General features: G+C 43.0%; 1 protein-coding gene and 1 non-coding gene across 2 annotated transcripts; both read left to right on the top strand.

The window, feature by feature from the left end:
- The first annotated feature begins 17 nt into the window (after window positions 1–17).
- On the top strand, window positions 18–27,708 carry LOC129629657 (solute carrier family 5 member 4). Its single transcript, XM_055549782.1, has 15 exons — window positions 18–152; window positions 1,175–1,246; window positions 2,133–2,237; window positions 4,562–4,621; window positions 6,325–6,429; window positions 8,684–8,789; window positions 10,066–10,146; window positions 12,316–12,536; window positions 16,019–16,154; window positions 17,928–18,035; window positions 20,124–20,274; window positions 22,942–23,110; window positions 26,456–26,671; window positions 27,041–27,143; window positions 27,494–27,708. The coding sequence occupies exons 1-15, from the start codon at window positions 18–20 to the stop codon at window positions 27,706–27,708; spliced, it is 1,983 nt and encodes a 660-aa protein (XP_055405757.1).
- TRNAG-CCC (transfer RNA glycine (anticodon CCC)) lies at window positions 20,334–20,406 on the top strand. Its single transcript has one exon. It is a non-coding gene; the product is annotated as a tRNA-Gly (tRNA).
- Window positions 27,709–27,991: the final 283 nt, after the last annotated feature.

Below are 27,991 nucleotides of genomic sequence, written 5' to 3'. Positions count from 1 at the left end.
AAGCAGTGCCTGCAACCATGGCCAGCACGCTAAGCCCCAGCGCTGTGACTGAGACCCCCAGCCCTCCTGAGACATCAGAGCGTATACAAAATGCTGCTGACATCTCCGTCATTGTCATCTATTTCGTGTTGGTGATGGCCGTTGGACTGTGGGTATGTAGGAGCTTAGTGGGATGTTCAGAGTGGTCTCCAGGCTTAAGGCTCGGGGAAATGACTGAGGGAGGGAAAAGTGTCATGTGACAGAGCAGAGAGGACGTTCAATCAGCTGTCAATGAAATCAGCTGCCGCAGATTTTACTGTCCCTCCCTAAGCAGTCATTTTGGAGAAGACAATGGCACCCCACTCCAGTACTCTTGCCTGGAAAATTCCACGGACAGAGGAGCCTGGTAGGCTGCAGTCCATGGGGTTGCTAAGAGTCGGACACGACTGAGCGACTTCACTTTCACTTTTCACTTTCATGCATTGGAGAAGGCAATGGCAACCCACTCCAGTGTTCTTGCCTGGAGAATCCCAGGGACGGGGGAGCCTGGTGGGCTGCCGTCTTTGGGGTCGCACAGAGTCGGACATGACTGAAGCGACTTAGCAGCGGCAGTAAGCAGTCATTTTCTCACGTGTGAGTCAGCAATGCTTCCACTGATTTACTTCATTCTTCTAACAAGCCCGTCGTGTGAACAGGGCCAAGAGTGGGACTGCAGACCTATCCTGTTTGGCATTTCCAGCACCTGACATCATGAATAAAGATGTTGTGTTATTATCTCATTGATTTTATTTTCCTTTGCTCACTTTCTATCAATAACTTAGTTGATTTGGACGCTTAAGTCATTTGCGTTCATTCTCTCTTTTAAGTAAAGAGCTGGAGGCTGCAAATTTCCTTCCAAGCACAGCTTTGGGGATAGATACCTCACATTGTATTCATCAATGAAAATAAACAGAGGAATTAGGACAGAAGTTGAGAAATATGACTTCTTAAAGTGCCTTGGTTTCTATGAAAGTGTGATTTTGAAGTCCTTGAAAAATTGGTGCTGTATCACAGTTTTGAGGATAATGTTTTGAGGATAATTTTTAGGAGTGCTGGAAAAGTAGGTCATGTCTGTCAGCACCCTAGCAAGAGATTCAGGGGCATCTCAGGGGCTCTTTCTGTGGCTTGACTCGTAAATGTCTTCCCTTCTGCTCAGGCAATGCTGAGGACCAACCGGGGCACCATTGGAGGCTTCTTTCTGGCTGGCCGAGATGTGACCTGGTGGCCGGTGAGTGAGTCAAAGCTTCCTGGCGATAAATTTCCAGTGTGTATGTTTAAGGACAAGCCAATAAAACATGTAGACTGCTGATCATGTCTGAGGTGCATTGCCTGCCTGCTTTCTGGTGTCTCTTTTCCTAAACCCTTGGCCTCAGAGCTCAGCCCTGTCATTCTAATAAATGAGAATACATCACCAATTATGAGAGCAGGTGTAGTGTGGCATTTGGAAAGAGCTGGTTTGGCCCTGATTCATATTTTTTTAATTTATTTTTAATTGGAGGATAACTGTTTGCAATATTGTGTTAGTTTCTCCGTATGGCAATGTGAATCATCCGGAAGTATACATAAGCCCCCTCCCTCTGGAACCCCCCTCCCAGAGCACCAGGCTGAGCTCCCTCTGTGATCCAGCAGGTTCCCACTAGCGATCTATCTTACACATGGGAGTGTATATATGTCAATGCTGCTCTCTCAATTTTTAAAAAACCATTCAGGGACTTTCCTGGTGGCCCAGTGGTTGAGAACCCACCTTCCAATGCAGGGGACATAGGTTTGATCCCTAGTTGGGGAACTAAGATCCCACATGCCAAGGGATAACTAAGCCCAAGTGCCGCAACTAGAGAAGCCCACAAGCCACGACTACTGAGCCCACTCTAGAGCCCATGCCCCGAAACAAGGGAAGCCTGTGCACCGAAATGAAAAGACCCAGCACAGCCAAAAAATGTTTCAAAAATATGAAAACAATCTTATATACCAACCGTGCAAAAACTGGTGACTGGCTAAATTCAGGCCCCAAGCCATATGGAAAAGTAATGGAAACACTGCAACATTTACCTGCTTCCAAGAAGTCTAATTTGGGGCTTTTAACTCTGACCCTAGTCTCTTCCCTTGGATTCCAGATGGGCGCCTCTCTCTTCGCCAGTAACATCGGCAGTGGCCACTTTGTGGGGCTGGCAGGGACTGGAGCGGCTTCAGGAATTGCCATTGCAGCATTTGAATGGAACGTAAGTGACATCACAGGCTTCTTCATTTAAATCAAAACTCTAGGTGTGTTTGTCTGGGCTACCCACTCCAGTGTTCTTGGGCTTCCCTTGTGGCTCAGCTGGTAAAGAATCCACCTGCAGTGCAGATCTGGGTTCGATCTCTGGGTTGGGAAGATCCCCTGGAGAAGGGAAAGGCTACCCACTCCAGTATTCTTGGGCTTCCCTTGTGGCTCAGCTGGTAAAGAATCCACCTGCAATGCAGGAGATCTGAGTTCGATCCCTGGGTTGGGAAGATCCCCTGGAGAAGGGAAAGGCTACCCACTCCAGTATTTTGGCCTGGAGAATTCCATGGACTGCACAGTCCATGGCGTCGCAAAGAGTTGGACACGACTGAGCGATTTTCACTTGCACTTTTCTTTTCTGCATAGGACAAGCCCCTCTTTGGTTTGACTTCTATTTCTCCTTCTTCTTGAACCTCAGGGCCTTCCCTGTGTGGCCCATTTTGCCTGGGCCATACCCTACCTCTGAGATTTCACTAAAGCCATTATTCCCACCAGGGAAGTCATTTCTATATCATTTAACCCCACTTTTACTTGACCTCCTTAATCATTTTAGCTCTCATTTCTATCTCTCCCCCTGCCCTGAGCTGTATTATACATTCAGTCTGAATTAGAAGCAAGAAATCTTAAAATGTACAGATAATGACCCCTTCTTTGAAAAGCTTACATCCCAGTGGGAGAGACAGATAAACATTCGCTACCGTGTAGAAAGTACAAGGAGAGAAGCATGCACGGAGCTTTGAGAGATCTCAACAGAAGGAAACAGAAGGGGCATGGCTGGATGCAAAAGGGGCGTCCATCCTAGATGGTGGGTGGGACCAGGCCCATGTCCAGGGAACTTCCTGAGGCTGATGCCAGACAGAGGAGTAGAAACTGGCCAAGGAAGTGACAACATAGTGAAGAGTAACTGATTTGGAGGAGTAGATGGAATCTCTAAGACTTGGTGACTGAGTTCCTAATTGCTCTACTGCCATCTCACCAGTGCAAGCTGTGTCTTCTTAATTAGACTCTAAGATCTTTAAGGACAAGCGACCATCTCCTCTCGTGTCCCTCACACCACCCCACCATTCAGCATTTGACTGATCACATGCTATAAACATTTCTTGAGTTGACTGGGTGTTTTCGGTTCTATTCTCTTATCCTTTCTAGTGTTTGCTTGTGCGTGTATATGCCTATCAGTCAGAGGGAGATGCTTATGTGGAAGAAAGTTGGATCATTGTAAAATGATCCTGGATCATTTTACATTGAAACTATTTAAACTATTTACATTTAAAACTATCCTGGATAGACTCAGCCAGGGACCTTGCATCATACAAGTAACCGTGCCCCGCCCCTATTGAAGATTTTGCCCCTATTAATTACTTTAGTAGTGTCAGAGACTCAGAATGGACCCAGCCTCCACGTGTGCCTTATGGTCTGGGTTTTGCTTTGATGGTGCCATGGAGTCGAGAAAGGAGCCAGCCTCCAGAAGCGTGGACAAAATGCCCTATGGCCCCAGGGAGTGTGATTATCAGCTTGCTGAGAGCCTGGCTCTTAGCCTGTGACCTTGGATTTCTTTCATCTCTGTGAGGTTCAGGTTACCCCTCCATAAAACAGGAGAATAACTGTGCTTATCGCATCTGCCTAACCTGGTGCTGTGAGAACAGCGTGAGTGATAGAAGTGAAGACTTTTTCATAAACGTTAATATTCATGTAAGATTATACTATTATCATCGTTATATTTGGCAAGGCTTGGGGGGCACTGGGAATATTCTTCTGCCTCTAAATTTCTCATTGGTTTGTCACTCTATATGATTCCTTACATTCAAGAATAATTCCTGGGGACTTCCCTGGTGGCTTAGTGGTTAAGAATCCACCTTCCAATATAGGGGATAAGGGTTCGATCCATGGTGGGGGAACTAAGATCCCACAAGCTGCAGGGCAACTAAGCCCACTAGCCACACAGAAAGATTCCATGTGCTGCAAGGAAGACTCGACACAGCTAAATAAATTTTTTTTAAGAATAATTCCTTTTGGTAAAGATTGTCTGGCCGTCTAGTGGTCCAGCTGGGCTCAGATCTCTGACTGTCCATTTTTCACCACACATCTTTGCCACATCCTAAGCCCCAGGAAATGGTGATCTCTGGATCATGGAAGCAGAAGAAATGGACCCACAGCTGTCTTGGGATCATAACTGTTTGAGTGGGACAGGATCGAAGCAAACGTTTTATTTTCAGACTTGGAGGTTGTGAAGTGAAAAGGGAGCCAAACCTCTCTCACTTCCACTCTGTCCTTGGTTTCTTGTAGGCCTTGCTGCTGTTGCTGGTTCTAGGGTGGTTCTTTGTCCCCATTTACATCAAGGCAGGGGTGAGTATCCACAGGTGTTCTCCGGTGCACATGTCAGGCATTCATTTATTCCTTCATTTTTTCCTGCTCAGCTATGAAACCTGAGTAACATTATTCGTCCCAGAATTTCTGAGTTTATGTTTACATAAGACCACTAACTACTGGACTTCCCTGGTGGTCCAGTGGTAAAGAATCTGCCTGCCAGTGCAGGAGACGTGGGTTTGATCCCTGGTCCAGGAAGATCCCACACGTCACTGGACAACTCAGCCCGTGTGCTACACTACTGAGCCCACGTGCCGCCCACAGAACTACTGAAACCAGCTCCTAGAGCCTGTGCTCTGAGACAAGAAAAAGCCACTGCAATGAGAAGTCCACCACCGCCACCAAGGAGCAGGCCCCACTCTCTGCAACTAGAGAAAGCCCACAGGCAGCAACAAATACCTAGCACAGCCAAAAAATAATGCAAATCATAAAAGAATTTTTAAAAATTGAAAAAGGCCACGAAGTGCTGCAGGATTGCTCTTAAAAATGGCTGCAGTCAGCTATCCTCTTGCTGATCACTGTTGCGGGGATTCCATTTTTCTGACATTCTTACCAATACATAATATTTTCCTTTATTCTAATTTTTGTTATTGTGATGTTTGGAAGTTAGCTTTTTTCTTAATGAGGAGTAGAAAGTACCATGCTCTGGTGGCTCCCCTTCAAACTGGGTGTTGCCAACCAACTGGGGCACTGCTGTGCCTCTTGGAGCCTAACTGCCATATTTACTCCTTCTGCAGCTGAGGGGTGCTGTGTCCTGGGATAATTCCTGGGATGGGGCTCCAGGGGCCAAGCTTTACTGTCTACTGCCTCTGCGTGTCACTGTATAGTCCTTTACTCATCCTGAGTCCCTTCCCATTCCAGGCTGAGCAAGCTCTGCTCTCTTTGGTGCAAGGATCCACAGCACATAACATGCGTGTGTTCATGGACATGGCTTACCATCCTTGAGGTGGTTCTGCACAGTTTCTGAGCCCCAGGAGTTCCCCTTCTGGCTTTTGCTAATATTATATAAATGTTTATTTAAGATTCTTTTATATTGGAGGACACGAAACCATGAGCTTGGTCTGCTTGAAGAAACCAGAAAAATGTACCCTTTAAGCTGATCACATAGCTGATCTAATATTTCAATAATGATAACCTTAGCTTTTTCTCTACATAGAATTTAATGTAACTCTTCTTTTCAATAAAGATAATCATGTGACTGTACATACAGAAGTATATTTGCAATTTATTCAATTATCTATTTATCATGTAACCATAATTGCAGTCCATCATTTATCTTGTTTTTGCTAGACTGCAACATTATCATTGAAAATAATAAATATTATCTCTCGAGCATCACCATTCATTTGGTGTTGTGGTAGTTATTTTACACCTACTTCCATATTAAAGCCCCACATTACAGGTGAGAAAACAGAGGCTCAGAGAGACTGCCATTTGCCAAAGGTCACAATCTGGGAACAGATCCCAAGAATGCTTGAGTCCAAGGCCCATGTTCATTCCAGACTCACAGTTTCCCAAAGGGCTGTGCCTTCTCACTCATGTCTCCCCACTTTGGGGGGTGTTACCCACCCTGAGGGTGACTGCCACATGCAGTTACCTGTCCACAGAGGCTTAATCCATGTCGGATCATCTGAATGTGTGGGACCCTGAGGATGAATCCCTGCTGGTATCTGTCTCTGCAGGTGACGACCATGCCAGAATACCTGAGGAAGCGGTTTGGTGGGAAGCGGCTCCAGGTCTACCTCTCCATCCTCTCCCTGTTCATCTGTGTGGCTTTGAGAATCTCAGTGAGTTCAATGCCCTCCTGGCGTTTTAGCTTCATGAGGGACAAGAGTGCTAAGGTCAGAGAACTTTATGGGTCAAGCCATATATGGATGTTTTAAAACTACCTGGGGTCTCTCTGAACATGTTAATCACTCTGACTCTTTGTGACCCCATGGACCATAGCCCAGCAGGCTCCTCTGTCCATGGAATTCTCCAGGCAAGAATTCTGGAGTGGGTAGCAATTTCCTTCTCCAGGGGATCTTCCCAACCCAAGGATCAAACCCAGGTCTCCTGCACTGCAGGCAGATTCTTTACAGTCTGAGCCACCAGGGGGTCTCTCTACCAAGAGTTTTTGCCAAAAAAGAAAAAGGAGCTTCATAAACCCTGCATTCATAGAGTAAAAGAATTCTGAGTCACAAGAGCCTCCAGAGTATAAACCCATCCTTTCATTAAGACTATGAAAAAAATAATGGATGTACAAAAAGAGAAAAAGTCTCATTCAAGTAGCACAAGAATTCAATAGCAGAAGCTAAGGACTCTCTAGCTCCCACCTCCCCCTGCACAATAACCTTTTCATTCTCATTGTCAAGGCCACTCCAGGTTTACATTTTCCTTTTCAGCTTGACTATCTAACATGAAGACCAGAAGGGAAAGTGTTTGTATTATTATACTGACTTTGCTTAAATGTGCCCTATTTTATCTGAGATTGCCTGTATGAAACGAATACCACAAACAAGTGTTAAAAGAATTCTAAAGTTTTTTTTTTTAAGTTAAGTCTCTTGGAGATAATTATTGAGGAAAGAAGAAATTTGAAGATTCAGCAGTACATGTAGAAACCAAAGAAAAATCTCCTCATGTATCAGTGGCTAGGGACATAATCTCCTGCAAGTTTATAGTCCAGGCAGTTCACTAGAGCAGAAGTTCACTCTGCTTAATGATCCTCTGTTGAGCCAAATCATGATTGGAAGTAAACCAGCTGCTTAGATTAGATGGCCCAAGCCTTCCTAATGCAACGCGAGCATTTCCCAGTACTTATTATAAATTGCTGAGCTCCATGTTAGGGCAACAAGATTCCTGTTCACTAGCAGTTCACCACGTCGTTAAGGGTATAAGAATTTTACATGTGAAATAGCCCTTTATGACATTATATGCAAATATAGTAAACTAAGAGCTAGACTAGAGTGTGTGGATAAGTACAGGAAATATGCTTCAGGCCAGGAAAGAGGATGGCAGTCAATGCTAGGTGGAATTGGAGGTCATCCTCATTGGTGAGGGCTGGGAGCACTTAAGTCCCAGGACAGGAAGGTGAGGAGAGCCCAAGGGAGGCGGAGGAGCCTGCAGGTGTCCAGGGCTTCATGCTTACATGCTCCTCTGGTGGGAGCTGGTGATCTCCGTTCTCCTCTGGCTCTGACATCTAGAGCTTTATGATGCTAGAGTATGAACAAGGTGCTGGAGCAGAATGACAGGTACCAAAGGGAGCCCCCAAGGGAGGCAGCCTCCTGAGGTGGTTGGTTCCTGCTGGTGTGGAGTGGGTGGAAGGTTGGGGAGCTGAATGGAGCAGCACAGAGGCCCAGAGCATGTGTGTGACTGTTCACGGTCTGGCATGGTCAACCGGAAAGAGTCTGTAGCAAGAGTCCATTCTTACCTACAAGGTTATGTCTTAAGTGGCATCAATAATCCTAGACATGACATTTTGTGTACATTTTGTTATCATACAATGATAAGAGCTTCTGTCCTGGTTACTTATTAAACAGATCAACAACTTTCACAGCCTTCCCCTGCCCCAAGTATTAAAAAGATCATATGTTCACTGGTTCTCAACCTCCAGTAATGTGTAGGGTCCAAGAGTGCTCAGTCATGTCTGACTCTTTTGTGCCTCTATGGACTGTAGCCCACCAGGCCCCTCTGTCCATGGGATTCTCCAGGCAAGAATATTGGAGTGGGTGGCCATGCCCTTCTCCAGGGGACCTTCCCAGCCCCGGGATAGAACTGGCATCTCTTAGGTCTCCTGCATTGGCAGGCAGATTCTTTCCTTCTGGCACTACCTGGTAAGCCCCAAAGGATGGTATGGTCTTACTAGGGTTGTTGGTAGGCAGCAAGCAGAGAGAAAAGAAAGGCTTTTCCTGACTGGGAATCGAACCTGGGCCGAGGCTGGGAGAGCGCTGAATCCTAACCACTAGGCCACCAGGGAGCATCAAACATTAGTGGGAAGGCATCAGTGAAGAGCTGAGCGACGCACTGCATGTTTCCATTCCACCCTGACTGTTCTCTCTCTAGTCAGACATATTTTCTGGAGCCATATTCATCACCCTGGCCCTGGGATTGGACCTATACCTGGCGATCTTCATCCTCTTGGCTCTCACTGCTATTTACACAATCACTGGTGAGCCCATGCTATCTTTTGCTGACCTCACTCCAAGCTGCCGTTAGCATTGGCACTGCCATGATGGATACCCTTTTATTTCCATTGTGAGATTCACGCACGGGTGGAGAAACATAACTAGAGCAAAGAAAACAGAATCTTCAGTATGAGGTGTGAGCACCTGGTGACGTGGTAAACGGGATGGGAAAATGGTGACCTGGCTCAGCTATGTGTCCGGTACACAGATCGGCATTTGGAATCCAGCGTTACATACACATGGGAGGTCTGGATGAAATAGTGGCTCACACCCGACATTGGCAACACCAAGGCAGGGTCCGAGTGAATACATGCCAGGGCACAGGGGTGGGGCTATGAGCCGCAGAATCAGGAAAGGAAAACTGGAACAGTGGGCTGGCTGTGGGAGGAAAGGTGTGGTAAATAGTTCAAGCAGGCCTTCATGAGCCAGATACACCAGTGTTCTCCCTCATGCATACTAACATGAAAATCAAACTACACCAGCTCAATTGGAAAAATAAAGAAAAAGTATAGCTGGGACAATAAAGACAGTCCTGAAGCCATTTTTATACATCAAGTACATGTCTCAGAATAAGTGACAGATAAGGGCATAAATCTCCTATTTTCAGTATCCATCTTGTTTCACATTTTACATGTGAAATAGCCCTTTATGACATTATATGCAAATATAGTAAACTAAGAGCTGGACTAGAGTGTGTGGATAAGAGTGTGTGGATAAACTTCCCTCCCATAAAGGGAGTATCTCATTAACTGAGATTCTGTGAGCCCAGAGCTCAAAGGGAAGTTTTTGTTGTTCGAACAACACTGCAGCAAAACACAGCTCATCAAATGTATCTGGTTCTCCACTAATGAAACAATAATGCATTCCAACAGGAGAGCAAAAATGGCCTTGCCCAGTTTTTTAAGAGCAAGTGTAATTGTGCTAAATGGAGCAAACTGAGGGATCAGTGAGGGAAAATCTATTGTATTAAAACTTTGCCTTTATCTCTATTTAATATTCAAAAATTCACACAAAGGTGGAACTCCACTCTAATTCATAGAAACCGAGTCAAGGCAAGGCAAGGCGGACAAGAGGACCAAGGAGAGGCATAACTACCAAGGCAACAAAGATGCCGAGAGGGGCTTGTAGTCCATCCAGGAGCATTTGATATGTTTCTGCTGAGTTATTTCTAGAGTTTGGGTAGAGGAGAACACAGAGGTGACAGCAGATAGATGAGGGCTCATGAGTAAAATGTCCTGATTCCTTTCTTTCTCTTCACAGGGGGCTTGGCCTCAGTTATTTACACAGACACCCTCCAAACGGCCATCATGCTGATAGGTTCTTTTATTCTCATGGGGTTCGGTAAGTGATAATGGTATGAGCAATGCCCTGGGGTCAGAAATCCTGGGACTTGCGTCTGTTCAGTCTGACTGCTCTTGACCGCTGCCTCCCTTCTATTCGGTCACATTTTCCAATCATGCGTATAATTCTGCGAACTTCTTTCTTTCGCGTACTCCTTACGCAGAAAGGAGTGTCTGCGAACTTCTTTCTTACTGTACTATCTCAGCATGAAGAAGTAAGGGAGAACTTTGCCTCCTTTGGGGCTCCCTGCTAGCTCAGACGGTAGAGTCTGCCTGCAGTGCGGGAGACCTGGGCTCGATCCCTGGGTGGGGAAGATCCCCTGGAGAAGGAAATGGCAACCCACTCCAATATTCTTGCCTGGAGAATCCCATGGACGGAGGAGCCTGGCAGGTTATGGTCCATGGGGTCGCAAGGAGTCGGACACGACTGAGTGACTTCACTTTCACTTTTACCTCCTTTGAAAAACTATTGCTTAGATACATTATTTTGTTTAATCTTAATATCCTTGTGTTCAAAATGGACAAAATTAGTACCATTGAGTTGACATTTTATGAAAATATTGGTGCATTGGATCCAATGCACAGTAACCTTTCATTTACATAAAATCCTCATTAAATGAAGGATTAAATATTAGGAAAAATTTAGGTAACTGAATATTAACTTCATTATGACTGATGGAAATTATTAAAGTATATTCCTTACTCTATCATTATATAAGTAACAAATATAGTTTGTATTTTCCTTTATGACTCTCACTTATCAGTACCATCAGTTATTCATTCTTTTAAGTCATGCCAGATTACTATTGATGAATCTGATTTACAGCTTGCTAATTTTTGGCTTCTCTTATTATAGTTTTTGCTTTTGTTTGCATAGAAAATCCATGCATAAAGTGAAAAAGGATATAGGGTGAAAACAAATCCTTTTCATCCCTCCCTTGTCTGGCAGTCACCCTGCTCCAACACCCACTCAGGCTGCACTGAATGCAACATTCCTGAACACGCAGGCACCTAATCAGAGCCTAAGATACGAGGCAGACACTGATCGAACTACCGAGACAACAAATTCATAATGATGACTGATGATTTCGTCAGAACATGGTTGCCATTAACCACATGCGACCATTTAAATTTAAGCTAATTAAAAATTCAGTTCCTCACTTGCTTAGCCATATTTCAAGCACTCAATACATGGCAGTGTCCTGCACTTAGTTGCTCAGTCATGTCCAACTCTCTATGACCCCATGGACTGTAGCCCACCAAGCTCCTCTGTCCGTGGGATTTTTCAGGCAAAAATACTGGAGTGGGTTGCCATTTTCGTCCTCCAGGGGATCTTCCTGACCCAGGGATTGCACCCACATCTCCCGTGTCTCCTGCATTGCAGATTCTTTACCCACTGAGCCATTAGGGAAGCCCCAATATATGGCCAGTAGTTACCCCATTGGACAGCACAGATGTAACAGTTCCATCATTGTAGGAAGTTCTATTGCACAACGCTACTCCTGAAGCAACTGCTACTACCAATTCCTTGTGAACTTGCTACTTAGCCAGAATTTCTGTTATTCTCGTTCACGCTCCTTTGGTTTCTGGCCTCAGTGGTGTATGCCCTGGCATCAGCTTCTCTAAGACTCACTTATCCTATCCTATGGGTAGACTCTCATCTCCTAGGTCCTCCATGTATTTTTGCTACAAACTGTGTTTCCTTTATCAGAACAAATTCCTTGTATTGTCTGCATCTTCCCTTAGGTTGAGTTTCTGCTTTGCACATTCATTTTGCACATAATCCCGCCACAGTATTTGGTACACACAAACGTGTTAGTGCTAAGTTAAATAATGAATAAAGAAGTAAACTGTCAAACTCAACTCCACAAATGTAGAATTGTAATATCTACCACTCTAAAATTTACTCTGATGAATTTTGTGTCATCTGAACCTTTATAAGTTGTCCCAAATGTCTGGGCTTATCTCTCTAAGGTTTCCATCCATTGTGGTTCTTTCCTATACCTGGCTAGCTTTTCTAGACCCTCCCAATGGGGTAAGTTTCCCTATTTCCCCTCAGCACATAGTCTGATTGGAGGTGTTTGAGTACCTCCACGACAAAGAAGTGATTATGAACACTTTAGATGTCTAAGATTTGACAGAAATTTCATTTTATCCAATTCCTTTTCAGCTTTTGCCGAAGTCGGAGGCTACGAGAATTTTACAGAGAAGTACATGAGTGCCATCCCAACCATAGTGGAGGGGGACAACCTGACAATCAAACCCCAGTGTTACACGCCTCAGGGAGACTCCTTCCATATTTTTCGAGATGCTGTCACTGGGGATATTCCATGGCCGGGAACAATATTCGGAATGACAGTTGTAGCTGTGTGGTATTGGTGTACAGATCAGGTAAAGTGTGTGTGTGTGTGTGTGTGTGTGTGTGTGTGTGTGTGTCTGTGTGTGTGTGTGTGAGAGAGAGAGAGATACGTGAATATGTTTATGTTGTTCTTTGTCTACTCATAGAAAAACATCTAGTTTCTATTTCATACACACACATCATTTAAAGAGCCAAACACTTCTATTAATACGATGCTTGTTATAAAAAGTGAAAAGAAAATGGACCCTTTCCTGGTGGCTCAGATGGTAAGGAGTCTGCCTGCAAAGCAGGAGACCCGGCTTCGATCCCTAGGTCAGAAAGAACCCCTGGAGAAGGGCATGACAATCCACTCCAGTATCCTTGCTTGGAGAAGTCCATGGACAGAGAAGTCTGGCAGGCTACAGTCCATGGGGTCACAAAGAATCAGACATGACTGAGTGACTAATACTGTTATGAAAAATAGCTGTCTGGTGTCCAAGTTTCTACCTATTTCTCATCTCCCAAAGGCAAACAATTTCAGCTCCCTCAGTTAAATATTTTGGTATGTATTTTTATTCTCTAAATCCTGTACTCACTGTATAGTTTGTGAATGACTGGCATGGATATTACCTTAGAGTTTATTAGAAATGAATGCTCTTAGATGCTACCCACACCCATTGAATCAGAATTTTCTCATAAACCTGATTCCTGGGAGATTCAAATAAATCCTTATATTGAGCCCTCTTAGTTTTCCATTTTTAGAGTTTTCTACTGGCTTCCCATAAAGAGAGATGAGAGTTTAGCTTTTTCAGTTTTCCACTCTCAATCCCCTACAGGCACACCTCCTGTTCATTCATCTTCCTAATAGATCCAGTCCACAATTTTGGTGAGATGTGCATTCAATGCAGCAATTTTTGTGACTACATAAATGTAACTCACAACCAAGCTACATAATATTCTCTGATTGATTTTTCTTTAGCTTTTTCTTTTCCCTAAAATGAATAACTCTAAATACTTTTGTTTTAAATTTTCTTGGTGATTATTACTCCTTCAATAACAAACCCTCAGCAAATTGCCTAAATCTCCTCTCATTTCTTGCAAGCACATCAAGTATTCTGTGAGCTCCTTCTTTTCTCTTAGAGCCTTCATCTCTCACCAACTCTTGGGTTGTCCACTGTACTTGGCACTCATCCTAACTCAGAACTCCCTTCACTACTGTATTTGACATCCCCTTTGCTTCATTCTTGGCTTGTATTTCCTATCTCCAATATTCTACATCATCATCTTTCTTTGTTTAATCCTGCTTTTTGAGGCAATGAATTATCCAGTTAATTGCTGATAAAGAAGGGAGATACATTTGCTGTGAATTTGCATGTTTCAAAATGTCTTCACTCCAACTCTTAGGAAATTGATCTCTGGCTATGTGCATATTTGTAGGTTGGAAATAATCTTCCCAGAGTCATAGATTCATTGTATTTTGACTTCCACCATCACAGGTGAGAAGCCTGAAGTTATTCTTGATCTTTTGGGTGTGACTCTGCTGGGGAAAAAATTGAAGGCAGAAGTAGAAGAGGGTGATAGAGTATGAGATGGTTGGATGGCATCACTGATTCAATGGACATGAACTTGGGCAAACTCCTGGAGTTAGTGAGGGACAGGGAGGCCTGGTGTGCTGCAGTCCACGGGGGTCACAAAGAGTCAGACATGACTGAGTGACTGAACAACTGCTTTTTCTTTCTGGAAACTTGCCTTTCCTTAGGCCTCAATATTTTGAAATTTCACCACAATGTACTATTGTGTGTGGGTCTATTTTTATCCATTAATGACAAGCCGCTGTGAACTTCTGTGATCAGGTAACTGATGTCTTGAATAGTTTGGGGAGATTCTTTCTTTGCTGCCTTCCATTTTGTTTCCTCATATCTGGAACTCTGCTTTTGGCTGTTGGTCTTCCTCAGCTGGTTCTCTAGTGTTTTTACTTCTTCTCTCCACCATCCGCCTCTTGGTCTTTTGCTCTACTTAATAGGAGACTTTCTTAATTTTATCCTCCAGTTTTTCTGCCTTTGTATTTAAAGCTTCTAAGATCTTATTTTTTTGTTTTCTGGGTGCTCCTTTTTATAGCAAATGAGTTTGTTTTTATTTTGGTGGTTTTTTTTTTTTGAAGTTTTCTTCTTCCTAAATAGTCTCTGTCAACTTAAACCTACAATTTCACAATTTTAACTCACTTTAAATCAATGGCCATACATGATATCAGTGTCAGTTCTCTATATAGTAAACTGATTTCCTTAACATATCTATCAAAGAACACCACCGATTTGTGGAACCGTCTTTATTACGTATATTTTGCCTCTGACTGACTTACGTCCTATAAGTGACCTCACATCCTTCTTAGATGTAGGGGCTGAACCTGCTTGTCTGCTGACAGGGCTTCTCTCCTCACCTTTAATTTGTGTTGCCCCTCCAACCATCAGCTTCCAGGCCTTTGTCCAAAAATATCGCCTGCTCCCTCAGCACTAAATAACACTGTCCCTAACAGATCTGTCTCCCCAAAGACAGTTAAGCAGAAAAAGACATCTTTGTTTTACAACATTCCTTGAGAAGAAAGAGTGACATCAGAATGTTATTATGGTTAGAAGTTCTGCTTTGCTACAAAATTTATTAGTCAAGAAATTGTACAACTTAAGTAGGAATTACGAAATTATATACATTTGTTTTCCCAGGACCATCATATTTGATTCATCATATTTGACCGCACAATGCAGTCTGAAGAAATCTAGAGATGAATATCTCAGAATTCTATTCTGATGGCTGCCTGACTCTGGTGTTTCCGTGTCAGTGAGCTTACTTTCCCTTCAGGATAATTGCCTAACAATAGTTGAGAGAAACCAATGAGTATGTGACTTATTTAGTCACATACTTAGTAAAATATCAAAGACTTCCCAGGTGACGCAGTGGTAAACAGTCTGCCTACCAATGCAGGAGACAGGTTCCATCCCTAGGTCAGGAAGATCCCCTGGAGTGGGAAATGGCAAACAGCTCCAGGATTCTTGCCTGGAAAATTCCACCTGGTGGGCTACGGTCCATGAGGTCACGAAGAGTCAGACATGACTGAGGGGCTGAGCGCGTGCACACGCACACATATCAAAGGCACAACTTGTGGCAAAAATCAATAGTGACAGCTTTGTACCTAGAAGAGCACATGGCCCTTGTTGCAATACAGCCTGGGAGCTGTAAACATGTTTTAATAGTAGTGATAGGTACTGATTTAAATGTAACAAGAGTCTTACAAACATACCAAATATTCAGGATGCCCTACAAGAGATAACCCTATTTAGAGATGAAAAAACTGAGACTCACAGAAGTCAAATAACTCATGTAAGAGGAGCAAGGATTCAAGTTCCAATTTTACTCTGAAGCCCATTATTTTCCACTACCATGACACTCTTTTTCACTGTAACATTAATTCTGAAGAGAGGCACTCCCCTTCATGGAAGTCACCCTCCGGTTTTCTCGTGACTACATCATGTTTCCCTGGCAGGTCATTGTGCAGCGCTGCCTGTCAGGCAAGGACATGTCCCACGTGAAGGCCGCCTGCATCATGTGTGGGTACCTGAAGCTGCTGCCCATGTTCCTCATGGTGATGCCAGGGATGATCAGCCGCATCCTGTTCACAGGTGAGTCTTGAATCCATAGATCCTTTTTTTTTTTTTTAATTACACGTGAATTCTGAGTAGTGGTTTCAAGATAGATAAAAACTTTGATAAACTAGAAAACCCATTACATACGTCAGTAAAAGCAGAATCCCAAGTGGCGAGAACAGCCTGTGCAGAGGCTTAAAAGCAGGAAATGTTGGCACACTTGACATTCTGTTCTCTTATTTCTTTTGTACTGTACGCCTGTCTCCTTGCAGACATTTGAGCTTGCGAGCCTGTTTTCATGAGTGGCTTGGATTTAAGCTAGTCTAGAGGATAATGCAGGAGGATGAGATAGACTGGAAAATGTGAGCTGAGTGAGCTGTGATGGTTGAGTCCAAGACATCTTTGACTGAGAAAGTCTTCAAGATTCACTGTCACTTCTTGGTCCTTCCAAGATGGTTGGAGACTGGACTGGGCTTTGGAATTGGGTTGTATGGGTACTTTAACTTTTGAGCTGAAAGTAGCTGCTAATGTTGAAAATCTTCCTTAAAAAATCAACTCTTCCTTTATTACGAAGGGTACAGGAAATACATTCAGCTAAGCAAGGCCTCTGGTTCTAGTTTGGCAATCCATCAGATAACACTGAATCCACATCATATTTTCTCAACTGGGCATCAGTTTATTTAGCTAAAATCTTGTTACAAAGAAAATCACCTTTTTTCCCAAAAAATGATCCATTTTATTGTAAATAGCTCCTGATAGGTATTCCTTGTGTTTCAATTCCCACTCTCCCTTATTTTTTTGTCTTAAATTTTTTTAATGATGTTTATTTCAAGACTACTGTTTCCTTGGAGGTGTGGTGTCACATTAAAATGATTCCCCTACACAGCAAGTTAGAATGTTTCTTTGTTCTTCTTGCTGCAACATTATAGTGCTGTTGAAAATATCCAACAAGTAAAGAATGGTCAAAGAAATTACTATATCCCTCTTTATAGAAAATTCACACAAGGGGCTGAAGACTATCTCAAAAGTCAGGAAAATGCTGAAGTTATTATGTTAAATGTAAAAAGCAGATTACAAAATATTACCTCAACAATTACCATAGCAATGCAATATATATATATATATTTGGTGAAAAAGGATTAGAGAAGACTATTGAAAAAAACAAAAGAAGTTAAAGTGCTAAGGTATTAGCATTCTGGGTGGGGTTTTTTAAATCAAGTTTTGCTGTCTGTTGTCATTGTTTAAGGGAAAAAAAAAGAAATCGTGCAAATGCCACGGTGAAGTAAGATATCATCCCACATGGGGTAGGCACTCCAACAACCAGCACAGGTGATGCTTCTTCTTAGACATAGGTGGTAAAAGACCGGGCTAAGTGGTCAGACAAGGCTAACTTCCCGGGTGTTGTGGTGGGGGTGGGGTGCTGGGGGTGGGAGTAGGGGTGCAGTTGGCTTTGTCTCTGGAGTTCTGTGCTCCTCAGAGGAGTTGCACTCTTGCAGCTTTGTTGGAGGATGGAGCAGCTCCCTCTGTTTGCTGTACTGCTCGCACCCAGCCACATCCCCAAGAAGAGCCCTGCCCCTGAGGTCAGCGCACAGGGAAGCTATAGGCATGAGACACTTAGGAGGTCGTATTCTGGGCAAAAAGGGAGCAGGTTCAGAGTGCGGAGTTCAAAGTTGAATCTCTAATTTCCATGCATGGAAATTCCTCTCACCCATGATCTTACGACTTGTCTCTATGTCCAATGGTTGTAGATCTTACCTGTTTGGCCCCACTCACTGAACCCACTTTTCTGAATCTGCCCCCCCGCCTCAGAGAAGGTGGCCTGTGTTGTACCTTCAGAATGTGTGAAGCACTGTGGAGTTAAAGTCGGCTGCTCCAACTATGCTTACCCAATGCTGGTGATGGAACTGATGCCCAATGGTAAGAAAACATCCACGCTCAGATGACTGGATGGAGAAAATGTGACGCTCAGAGATAGATGGATGGATGAACGATGGAGAGAGAGAGGTGTTGATAAGTGAACAGTATTCAGCTGTAGGGCTTCCCCAACAGATCAGTGGTAAAGAATCTGCCTGCAGTGCGGACGCCACGAGTTTGCCCTGGGTTGGGGCGATCCCATGAAGGAGGAAATAGCAACCCACTCCAGTTCTTCCCTGGAGAATCCCGTAGACAGAGGAGCCTGGCAGACTACAGTCCATAGGGTCACAAAGACTCAGACACCTCTGAGCAATTGAGCATGCATACATGCTGCTGCTGCTGCTGCTAAGTCACTTCAGTCGTGTCCGACTCTGTGCGACCCCACAGATGGCAGCCCACCAGGCTCCCCCATCCCTGGGATTCTCCAGGCAAGAACACTGGAGTGGGTTGCCATTTCCCTCTGCATTCAGCCTTAAAAAAAAGAAGGAAATCCTGCCACTTGCAACAACGTAGATGAAGCTGGAGGACATTATGCTGAGTGAAACAAGTCAAGCACCTGAAGACAAATACTGCATGACATCACTTATATGTGGAATCTAAAGAAATCAAACTCCAAGAAGCAGAGAGTAGAGGGTGATCATCAGCGGCTAGGGTGGAGAGCGGCAGTCATGGGAAGATGTTGGTCAAAGGGTATAAACTTTCTGTTATAAGATGAGTAAGTTCTAGAGACCTAATGTATATATATTAACTATATATATACACACATATATATGTATATATATTAACTATAGTTAATAATAATGTATGACTAATACTTAAAACTAAGAGAATAGATCTCGAGTATAATCATCACAAAACCAGAATATGGTAACCATGTGAGTGATGGATATGTTAATTAGCCTGACTGTGGTAACCATGTCACACCACGTTGTACACCTTAATACTACAGTTGATATCTGTCAATCATACCTTGATAAATCTTTGTGCTGGGACTGCCTCAGAGGCCAGGTCTGTAGATGGGCCATGAGAAAGGGTTATGGCATAATCCTTAATCATTCTTACTTCCATTAATTCCGTTGTTTTCATCAAACCTCTCTTGAACACCTTCCATAGGCCACCAGCCCTGTTCTTGGCCTGGGGAATACAGAAATTAACCAGATATAATTCTTATTAGAAGAATTCTTACTCCTCTGAATTCAAAACTATCAAGGCAATCAGGGGCATTTAAAAGATTGATTTATCAATAAAAGAGTTTCATAGCAATAAACTTAGAAGTTCAGAGGACTAGAGGTTAAATATTCATTCTGCTTTCTTTACAGCAGTGGTACCCAAATAATATACCTCAATCTATTTAATTTGCAACTGTTTATTGAGTGCCTACTAGGTGCCAGACACTGCCTGGTGCTCAGAAAACATCAGTGAAGTAGGCACAAAATCTCCTATTAAAATTCACATTCCAGTTTGGTGAGATAAAAAACAAACCACACATTATGTGAAATAAGTAAGCTGTTAGGATACTGGATGGTGAGCAGGGTAAGGGGCTCAGTAGTAAGCAGGCGATCCTGTGCCTTAGGCTCATTGAAGGTTGGCTGACACTTTTGCGACCTTTCTCCCCCCAACCCACATGAGCATTGTCAAGAGGAAGGGAGCAGGACCCGCAGGTGACCCCATCCACCCTCTTTCACACTTTGGGAAGCCTACATGGCATCACTAATAAGCAGAGGGAACTGAAGGGTAAAGTTGCCACAATTTTTCAAAACTCTGCTTTGCCCACCAAAGATGTCTTCAAGAGAACCTCCCACCAGGCTTTTCCCTCTCCAGTTCCCTAACCTTCAGGAAGCCAAGAATTCCTCCCCAAAGAAAGGTGGCAGAACCCGGTTTCCTCTCTTTCAAATGGCCTCTAAGTTTATATATACAACCAAAATTATATGCTGGACTGTTATCAAGGCACCAGGAAACGTGCAGGAAGTGCCATATGATAATCCATGTCGACAGGCACACCAAGTCAGTGAATATTCCAGGTTTGGCAAGGTCCTCGTAGATCATGGTGTTCAGCTCCTAACCAGTGGCTGTGCCCTCTCCCGGCTCCAGGACTGCGAGGCCTGATGATGTCGGTCATGCTGGCCTCTCTCATGAGCTCCCTGACGTCCATCTTCAACAGCGCCAGCGCCCTCTTCACCATTGATCTGTACACCAAGATCCGGAAGAGAGCATCTGAGAAAGAGCTCCTCATAGCTGGACGGTGAGACGCTCCTGGTTTCTGTCTAAAATTTCTCTGCAAAAAAAGCAGACATAGGGACTTCCCTGGTGGTCTAGTGGCTAAGACTTTGCACTCCCAATGCAGGGGGCCTGGGTTCGATCCCTGGTTGGGGAACTAAGACTGGGTACAACCAAATAAATAAGTATTTTTAAAAAGAAAGAAAGAAAAAGGCAGATAAATGAACTAGAACCTCCTCAACTTTGGGTTCAGGAAACTAACCATAACATTCTAGAGTAGGAGGAAGAGACCTTTATGCTCAGTCGCTAAGCTGTGTCCGACTCCTTTGAGACCCCATGGACTGTAGCCCTCCAGGCTTCTCCATCCATGGGATTTCCCTGGCAAGAATACTGGAGTGGGTTGCCATTTCCTACTCCAGATGATCTTCTGACCCAGGGATCTAACCCTTGTCTGTTGTGTCTCCTGCATGGGCAGACAGATTTGGAAGAGACATTAGAGGACATTTAATTCAACTTCATCTTTCTAGCTACAAAACTGGGGGCCATATTTTAAGTGAAATAGTTGCTTTGTCCAGACTTTCAAATGCCTCTGTTTCTTATTTCTTCCTCTCCTCACACCATCTCCCAACCACATCATCATGATACTCCTTCCATGCTTTCCTGGGGGTGCAAATGTTCCACTTACTCTGATAGACTAAATGCACTGTCTCTAGAAGCTTCCATGTGTATCTAAACCATCCACACACTACTACAGAGGAGTTTATCAACTACATTCATTAAGAAATGAGGTGTTAAGAGAAACTGACCACCTGTCTAAACAGTTATGCATTATTGAATACAGTTACAATTGCTTTAGTAAATTAAGCACCTAGAGGGGAAAATTCCAAGGGCTCACTTGGTCCAGATCTTGACTCTGGACAAAGGACAGGAAGAAAAATAAGACATCTGTGCTTTTGTGGTGGGGACAGTGTTGGACTAGAATTCAGCAGGTCCCAAGAGGCAGTGGTCACACTAAGAGGTATGTAGTCTTAGGCATCATTCTACATTAAGTCTCAATGATCAACTAATGAGCTTTTCTTTTTATTTCTCTTGTTAAATGTCTACTACATCTCAGAATACAAATATGAAAAAAGGATATATATATGACAAGCAGTTTCCTGCTTTGTGGGATTTATGCCCTTGTGAGAAAGGCAAACAATAAATGTACTTTATACCTGGCTTCCCAGGTGGCTCAGTGGTAAAGAATCCACCTGCCAATGAAGGAGACGCAAGGGACACGAGTTCGACCCCTGGGTCGGGAAGATCCTCTGGAGGAGGAAATGGAAACCACTCCAGTATTCTTACCTGGGAAGCCTCATGGACAGAGGAGCCTGATGGGCTACGTTCTTGAGGATGCAAAGAGTCAGACATGACTGAGCGTGTGTGTGCACACACACACACACTCACACACATTGTATATCTGATAACAAAAAATGTTAGATAGACAAGCAAAACAGGATTAAAGACTGGTGGCTACTGAAGACGGGTGCTCAGGGAGTCCTCCCTTGAGGGTGTAACGTTTGAGCACAACCCTGAAGGAAGTGGAGGAGTGAGTCCCGTGGCTCAATGTGGACAGAACAGTCAGTGCTGCGTGCTTTCAAGAGTCACGTGTCATGCGTGTGAGGACCACAGGGGTGAGGCTGGCACATGAGGAACAGCTGGGAGGGAGATAGGAAGCACAGTCAGAGAGGTAAAGGGAGATAAGGGCACAGAGGGCCATTCAAGCCGTACCAAGACTTTGGATTTCATTCCACGATCAGTCAAAGATAAGAGCAAGGGAGGTGTGTGATTTGCTTTCCAATGAAGATAACAACTAGGATAGCGGGTGTTATCTGCTGAATTTATACTGTGTTCTAGGCACCGTGCTCAGACTTGCCATGGTTTATCACATTTACTTATTGCAAAGTTGCAGAGGTTTTGTAAAGATTAAATGAGACACTTGTGCCTCAATCTCCTGCCCAGATGCTTGCCCCTCTCATCTCTCAATCTTCAGGTCTCTATTCCAGGTGAGCACAGAGTAGTGATAACCTTTTACAGAAAGTCCAGTAAACTATGCTTGTTTGTTTACTTATACAACAAGCATAATTGGAGTTTAGAAGAGTGAATCAGTCATGATCCCTGGACCCCAGGAGCCTCTAGTAGGTTTTTACTGTTTATCAATATTTTAGCCGATTTTTTCTACGTGTCAAAGTACTCAAGTAGTAAAATGCCCAAATCAGCATTTCTGGCCACTTCAGTCAGCATATCTGTTTTAATTCCCAGCTATACAAACCGACTTAGTTTCTCTCAAGCTACGATAAAAGACCACAATGGGAGTCTGCTTTCTTTATCTGCAAATAATTGCTTCTTAATAGAAATAGTGTGTTGTAGTTTCAACTGATATATCGCATAAACCACAGTACAGATTAATCAATTGCTGACATTTGAGTATTTAATCTCATTGTTGAAGATAGTATGACTAATTATAGATAAGCAATTGCTTTATTATAATTTTACTAACAGACAATCACTAGGCACAGTGTGGCTCCATGTGAGGTCAAGGAGCTTGATTTTATTTGGAAAATCAATGAATGGCCTCAGAATGAATTAAAACATAATGCAAGCACCAATAAGTATTTTGTTTAATATTGAAATCATCCTATTTTCTTCCTAGGTTATTTATCATTCTCTTAATTGCCATCAGCATTGTGTGGGTCCCTCTAGTACAGGTTGCTCAAAATGGACAGCTGTTCCATTACATAGAATCTATTTCTAGCTACCTTGGGCCTCCAATTGCAGCTGTCTTCCTGCTTGCCATCTTCTGTAAAAGAGTCAACGAACAGGTAAGTGAAGATCGGGAAACTTCTCCCCTGCTGGAGTGAGAAAAAGGTATATCATTCACTGGTAGAAAAATGCATTCTTCCCACCCTATTTATACAATTCAAGGCCCCTCTCAATTTCAACTGTGGTCAGCTACAATTCCTAATTCTAACTAGAGAGTATAGAAACACAGTGTGCACTCAGAGTACAGTCTTTATATTTCTTACAAAATAGTATCTACATCCTCATCACAGAGCTAAGGAACACAAGGTCTAGAGTAAGACCACCAGGGTCCAGTCCTGGCTCTACCACTGAATATCACTGTGATCTTAATCAGACCATTTGACTCTGTAAAATTAAGACAATCACAGTGCCTACCTTAAAAGATTGATGTAAGAAAATTTAAAAGATGTTTAAAACATGAAGTACTTAGAAAAAAATCTACTACATTCATAAAGATTTTTAAAATGTTTATGTTATACAGATGGCTAACAAACACATGAAAAGATGCTCAACGTCACTCATTATCAGAGAAATGCAAATCAAAACCACTATGAGGTACCATTTCACACCAGTCAGAATGGCTGCGATCCAAATGTCTACAAGTAATAAATGCTGGAGAGGGTGTGGAGAAAAGGGAACCCTCTTACACGGTTGGTGGGAATGCAAACTAGTACAGCCACTATGGAGAACAGTGTGGAGAGTCCTTAAAAAACTGGAAATAGAACTGCCTTATGATCCAGCAATCCCACTGCTGGGCATACACACTGAGGAAACCAGAAGGGAAAGAGACACGTGTACCCCAATGTTCATCGCAGCACTGTTTATAATAGCCAGGACATGGAAGCAACCTAGATGTCCATCAGCAGATGAATGGATAAGAAAGCTATGGTACATATACACAATGGAGTATTACTCAGCCATTAAAAAGAATACATTTGAATCAGTTCTAATGAGGTGGATGAAACTGGAGCCTATTATACAGAGTGAAGTAAGCCAGAAAGAAAAACACCAATACAGTATACTAACGCATATATATGGAATTTAGAAAGATGGTAACAATAACCCTGTGTACGAGACAGCAAAAGAGACACTGATGTATAGAACAGTCTTATGGACTCTGTGAGAGAGGGAGAGGGTGGGAAGATTTGGGAGAATGGCATTGAAACACGTAAAATATCATGTATGAAATGAGTTGCCAGTCCAGGTTCGATGCACGATACTGGATGCTTGGGGCTGGTGCACTGAGACGACCCAGAGGGATGGAATGGGGAGGGAGGAGGGAGGAGGGTTCAGGATGGGGAACACATGTATACCTGTGGCGGATTCATTTTGATATTTGGCAAAACTAATACAATTATGTAAAGTTTAAAAATAAAATAAAATTAAAAAAATAAAATGTTTATGTTATGATTATATAATTGATTATTATGGGCCTTGAAGATTTAATTGCTTTTTTGTTCCCAGGTATTAGCCTTATTATAATAATTTTCAGATGAGGAACAGATGCAGAGAGATTAATATGTATGTTCTTTCCATATGTTACTTAACATTAGTAAGTGGGACCTTGAGATACAGACTAAGGTCTTCCTCCATCTTAAGCTCACAGTCTTAATCCATATGTAATACTGTTTTTCCTAAATATAACATCTTGATCGGGCTTCTCTAGTGGTTCAGTGGAAAAGAATCCACCTGCAATGCAGGAGATGTGGGTTCCATCTCTGGATTGGAAAGATCCCCTGGAGAAGAAAATGGCAATCCACCCCAGTATTCTTGCTTGAGAAATCCCATGCACAGAGGAGCCTGGCGAGCTATAGTCCGTGGGGTTGCAAAAGGGTCAGACACAACTTAGCAACTAAACAACAACAAATTGTTGATCAGGGGAACAGGGATACATGTTTCTACTCCCACCAACTTCACAGATAAAATAAATGCTTTTAATTGTCAAAAGTTTAATAAAGTTGTCAAATTATCTAATATCAATTCTTTAAATTGTATAACCTAAGGCATGAAAGAGATGGGAATACCAGACCACCTGACCTGCCTCTTGAGAAACCTCTATGCAGGTCAGGAAGCAACAGTTAGAACTGAACACGGAACAACAGACTGGTTCCAAATAGGAAAAGGGGTACGTCAAGGCTGTATATTGTCACCCTGTTTATTTAACTTATATGCAGAGTACATCATGAGAAACACTGGACTGGAAGAAACACAAGCTGGAATCAAGATTGCCGGGAGAAATATCAATAACCTAAGATATGCAGATGACACCATCCTTATGGCATAAAGTGAAGAGGAACTAAAAAGCCTCTTGATGAAGGTGAAAGTGGAGAGTGAAAAAGTTGGCTTAAAGCTCAACATTCGAAAATGAAGATCATGGCATCTGGTCCCATCGCTTCATGGGAAATAGATAGGGAAACAGTGGAAACAGTGTCAAACTTTATTTTGGGGGGCTCCAAAATCACTGCAGATGGTGGCTGCAGCCATGAAATTAAAAGACGCTTACTCCTTGGAAGGAAAGTTATGACCAACCTAGATAGCATATTCAAAAGCAGAGACATTACTTTGCCAACAAAGATCCATCTAGTCAAGGCTATGGTTTTTCCTGTGGTCATGTATGGATGTGAGAGTTGGACTGTGAAGAAGGCTGAGCACCGAAGAATTGATGCTTTGGAACTGTGGTGTTGGAGAAGACTCTTGAGAGTCCCTTGGACTCCAAGGAGATCCAACCAGTCCATTCTGAAGGAGATCAGCCCTGGGCTTTCTTTGGAGGGAATGATGCTGAAGCTGAAACTCCAGTACTTTGGCCACCTCATGTGAAGAGTTGACTCATTGGAAAAGACTGATGCTGGGAGGAGGAGAAGGGGACGACAGAGGATGAGATGGCTGAATGGCATCACTGACTCGATGGACGTGGATCTGGGTGAACTCCGGGAGTTGATGATAGACAGGGAGGCCTGGCATGCTGCGATTCATGGGGTCGCAAAGAGTCGGACACGACTGAGCGACTGAACTGAACTGAAGGCATAGTTATGTTTATTCACCAAAATGTCACAAGTTTTAACATATATATATATATATATTTATAAAGTCAAACACAAAGAAAACTTCAGTTTTTGTCAGGGTAGGCAGTAATGTCCTAGAGTTGGAGAACCAACAGTGGAATGATCTTTCAGAATCACAGAGAGCAACAGCCCACTGGGAATACAGGTATTTTCATTTTTCCCCTGCTTTGACGACCTTGTGGTCAAGGTTAGCCATTTGTTGGTCCTTAGTGGAGAAAACAGATAGGATGATAATTATGACTTTCTTGAATGAGTGTGTTGTCTTTTCTAAATACACAAATTTTACTCTTGTTTCTTTCTCAGGGAGCCTTCTGGGGTCTAATTGTTGGATTTGTGATTGGCCTCATCCGTATGATCGCAGAGTTTGTCTATGGAACGGGGAGTTGTTTGGCCGCCAGTAACTGCCCCCAAGTCATCTGTGGAGTGCACTATCTGTACTTTGCCCTCATTCTCTTTTTTGTTTCCATACTGATCACCCTGGGAATTTCCATGTTAACAAAACCCATTCCTGATGTACATGTGAGTAATGAGTAATAGATATGCTCATTTTCAAAGGATTCTTTGCCTTTTAAAGCTTCAACTCGTATGTGAGTCCCATACAGTGGGACCTGGAAATAGGGGTTTTAAACATATAACTGATGATTTTTTTAATAACTACCAGAAAACAGAAATATTATTAAAACCATAAATAACTTTATTTTTTTTAATGCAGAAATAATTTTCAATGATAAATGTTTTTGTGGGTGAGAGTGGTGGCAGATCTCTTCTTTGTTGTCTGTACTTTCCCAGGCTGTCTGATTTTTTTGCACTGTACAATAAACAAATGTATCGTTACATTATTGTAAACACTTGCTATCATTAATATGTCTGTCTCTGGTCTCTGGTTAGCTCTATCGCCTGTGCTGGGCTCTTCAGAATAGTACAGAGGAACGAATTGATTTAGATACAGAAGAGGAAAGGCACGAAGCAGCCGATGATGGTGCTGACAGTGGTAATACCTGGTTTACATTTGGTTTTCGTATATAAACTCTACGTAACTGTCTTTGTTTCTTTTTTTTTTAATGCCATGAAATTCAGCTTTGGAAAAAGCTCTTAAGTTTATGGCAAACTTAGACTTTAAAATCCTACCTTCCCAACAACCAAGACAATTTGCTACATGTGAAGTCCATCCCTACATCCACTTGTCCGTCAGTCTGTCTGTCCATCCATCCACCATCTATCCATGTGTGCCAGGGATTTCTGTAACATTCAGCAGCTATAATCTCCCTTTACAGTCACCTGTACTCCATTGACAGGATTTGTATTTCCCGTGTTCTGTGATCATTTATTTCTTCATTTCAGATAATCCTGAGGAAACTCGTGGATGTCTCAGGAAGGCTTATGACTTGTTCTGCGGTTTGCAGAGGAAAGGCCCCAAACTGAGTGAAGAGGAGGAAGAAGCCCGGAAGAAGAAGCTGACAGACACATCTGAGAAGCCCTTATGGAGGACAGTAGTGAACATCAACGCCATCATCCTCCTGGCAGTGGCAGTCTTTGTCCATGGCTACTTTGCCTGAACTCTGAGCTACTAGAGTATTTATTGAGCAAAGGATAATTTTATTTATTTTTCACTTGTGTAACTTTTTTGTGTTGCAAAGGCAGATAAGCATTTTATTGAATGACATGACCATACACCTGGATTTTGGTTTTTTTTGTTCCTTTGTGTCAGTAAAGAGAAAGAAAGAGTTGATAAGTTGAAAGTCAGTGAGTTGACTCAAGGTGTACATAAACTGGAAGCGCTGGGTCTAAATTTTTTTATAGCTCAACAGGCAGATTGCCCTAACTTACATTCACTTTCTG

Source organism: Bubalus kerabau, chromosome 16, assembly GCF_029407905.1.
Source record: "Bubalus kerabau isolate K-KA32 ecotype Philippines breed swamp buffalo chromosome 16, PCC_UOA_SB_1v2, whole genome shotgun sequence".
NCBI classification, from domain to species: Eukaryota; Metazoa; Chordata; class Mammalia; order Artiodactyla; family Bovidae; genus Bubalus; species Bubalus kerabau.
This window is presented reverse-complemented; position numbering and strand designations above follow the sequence as displayed.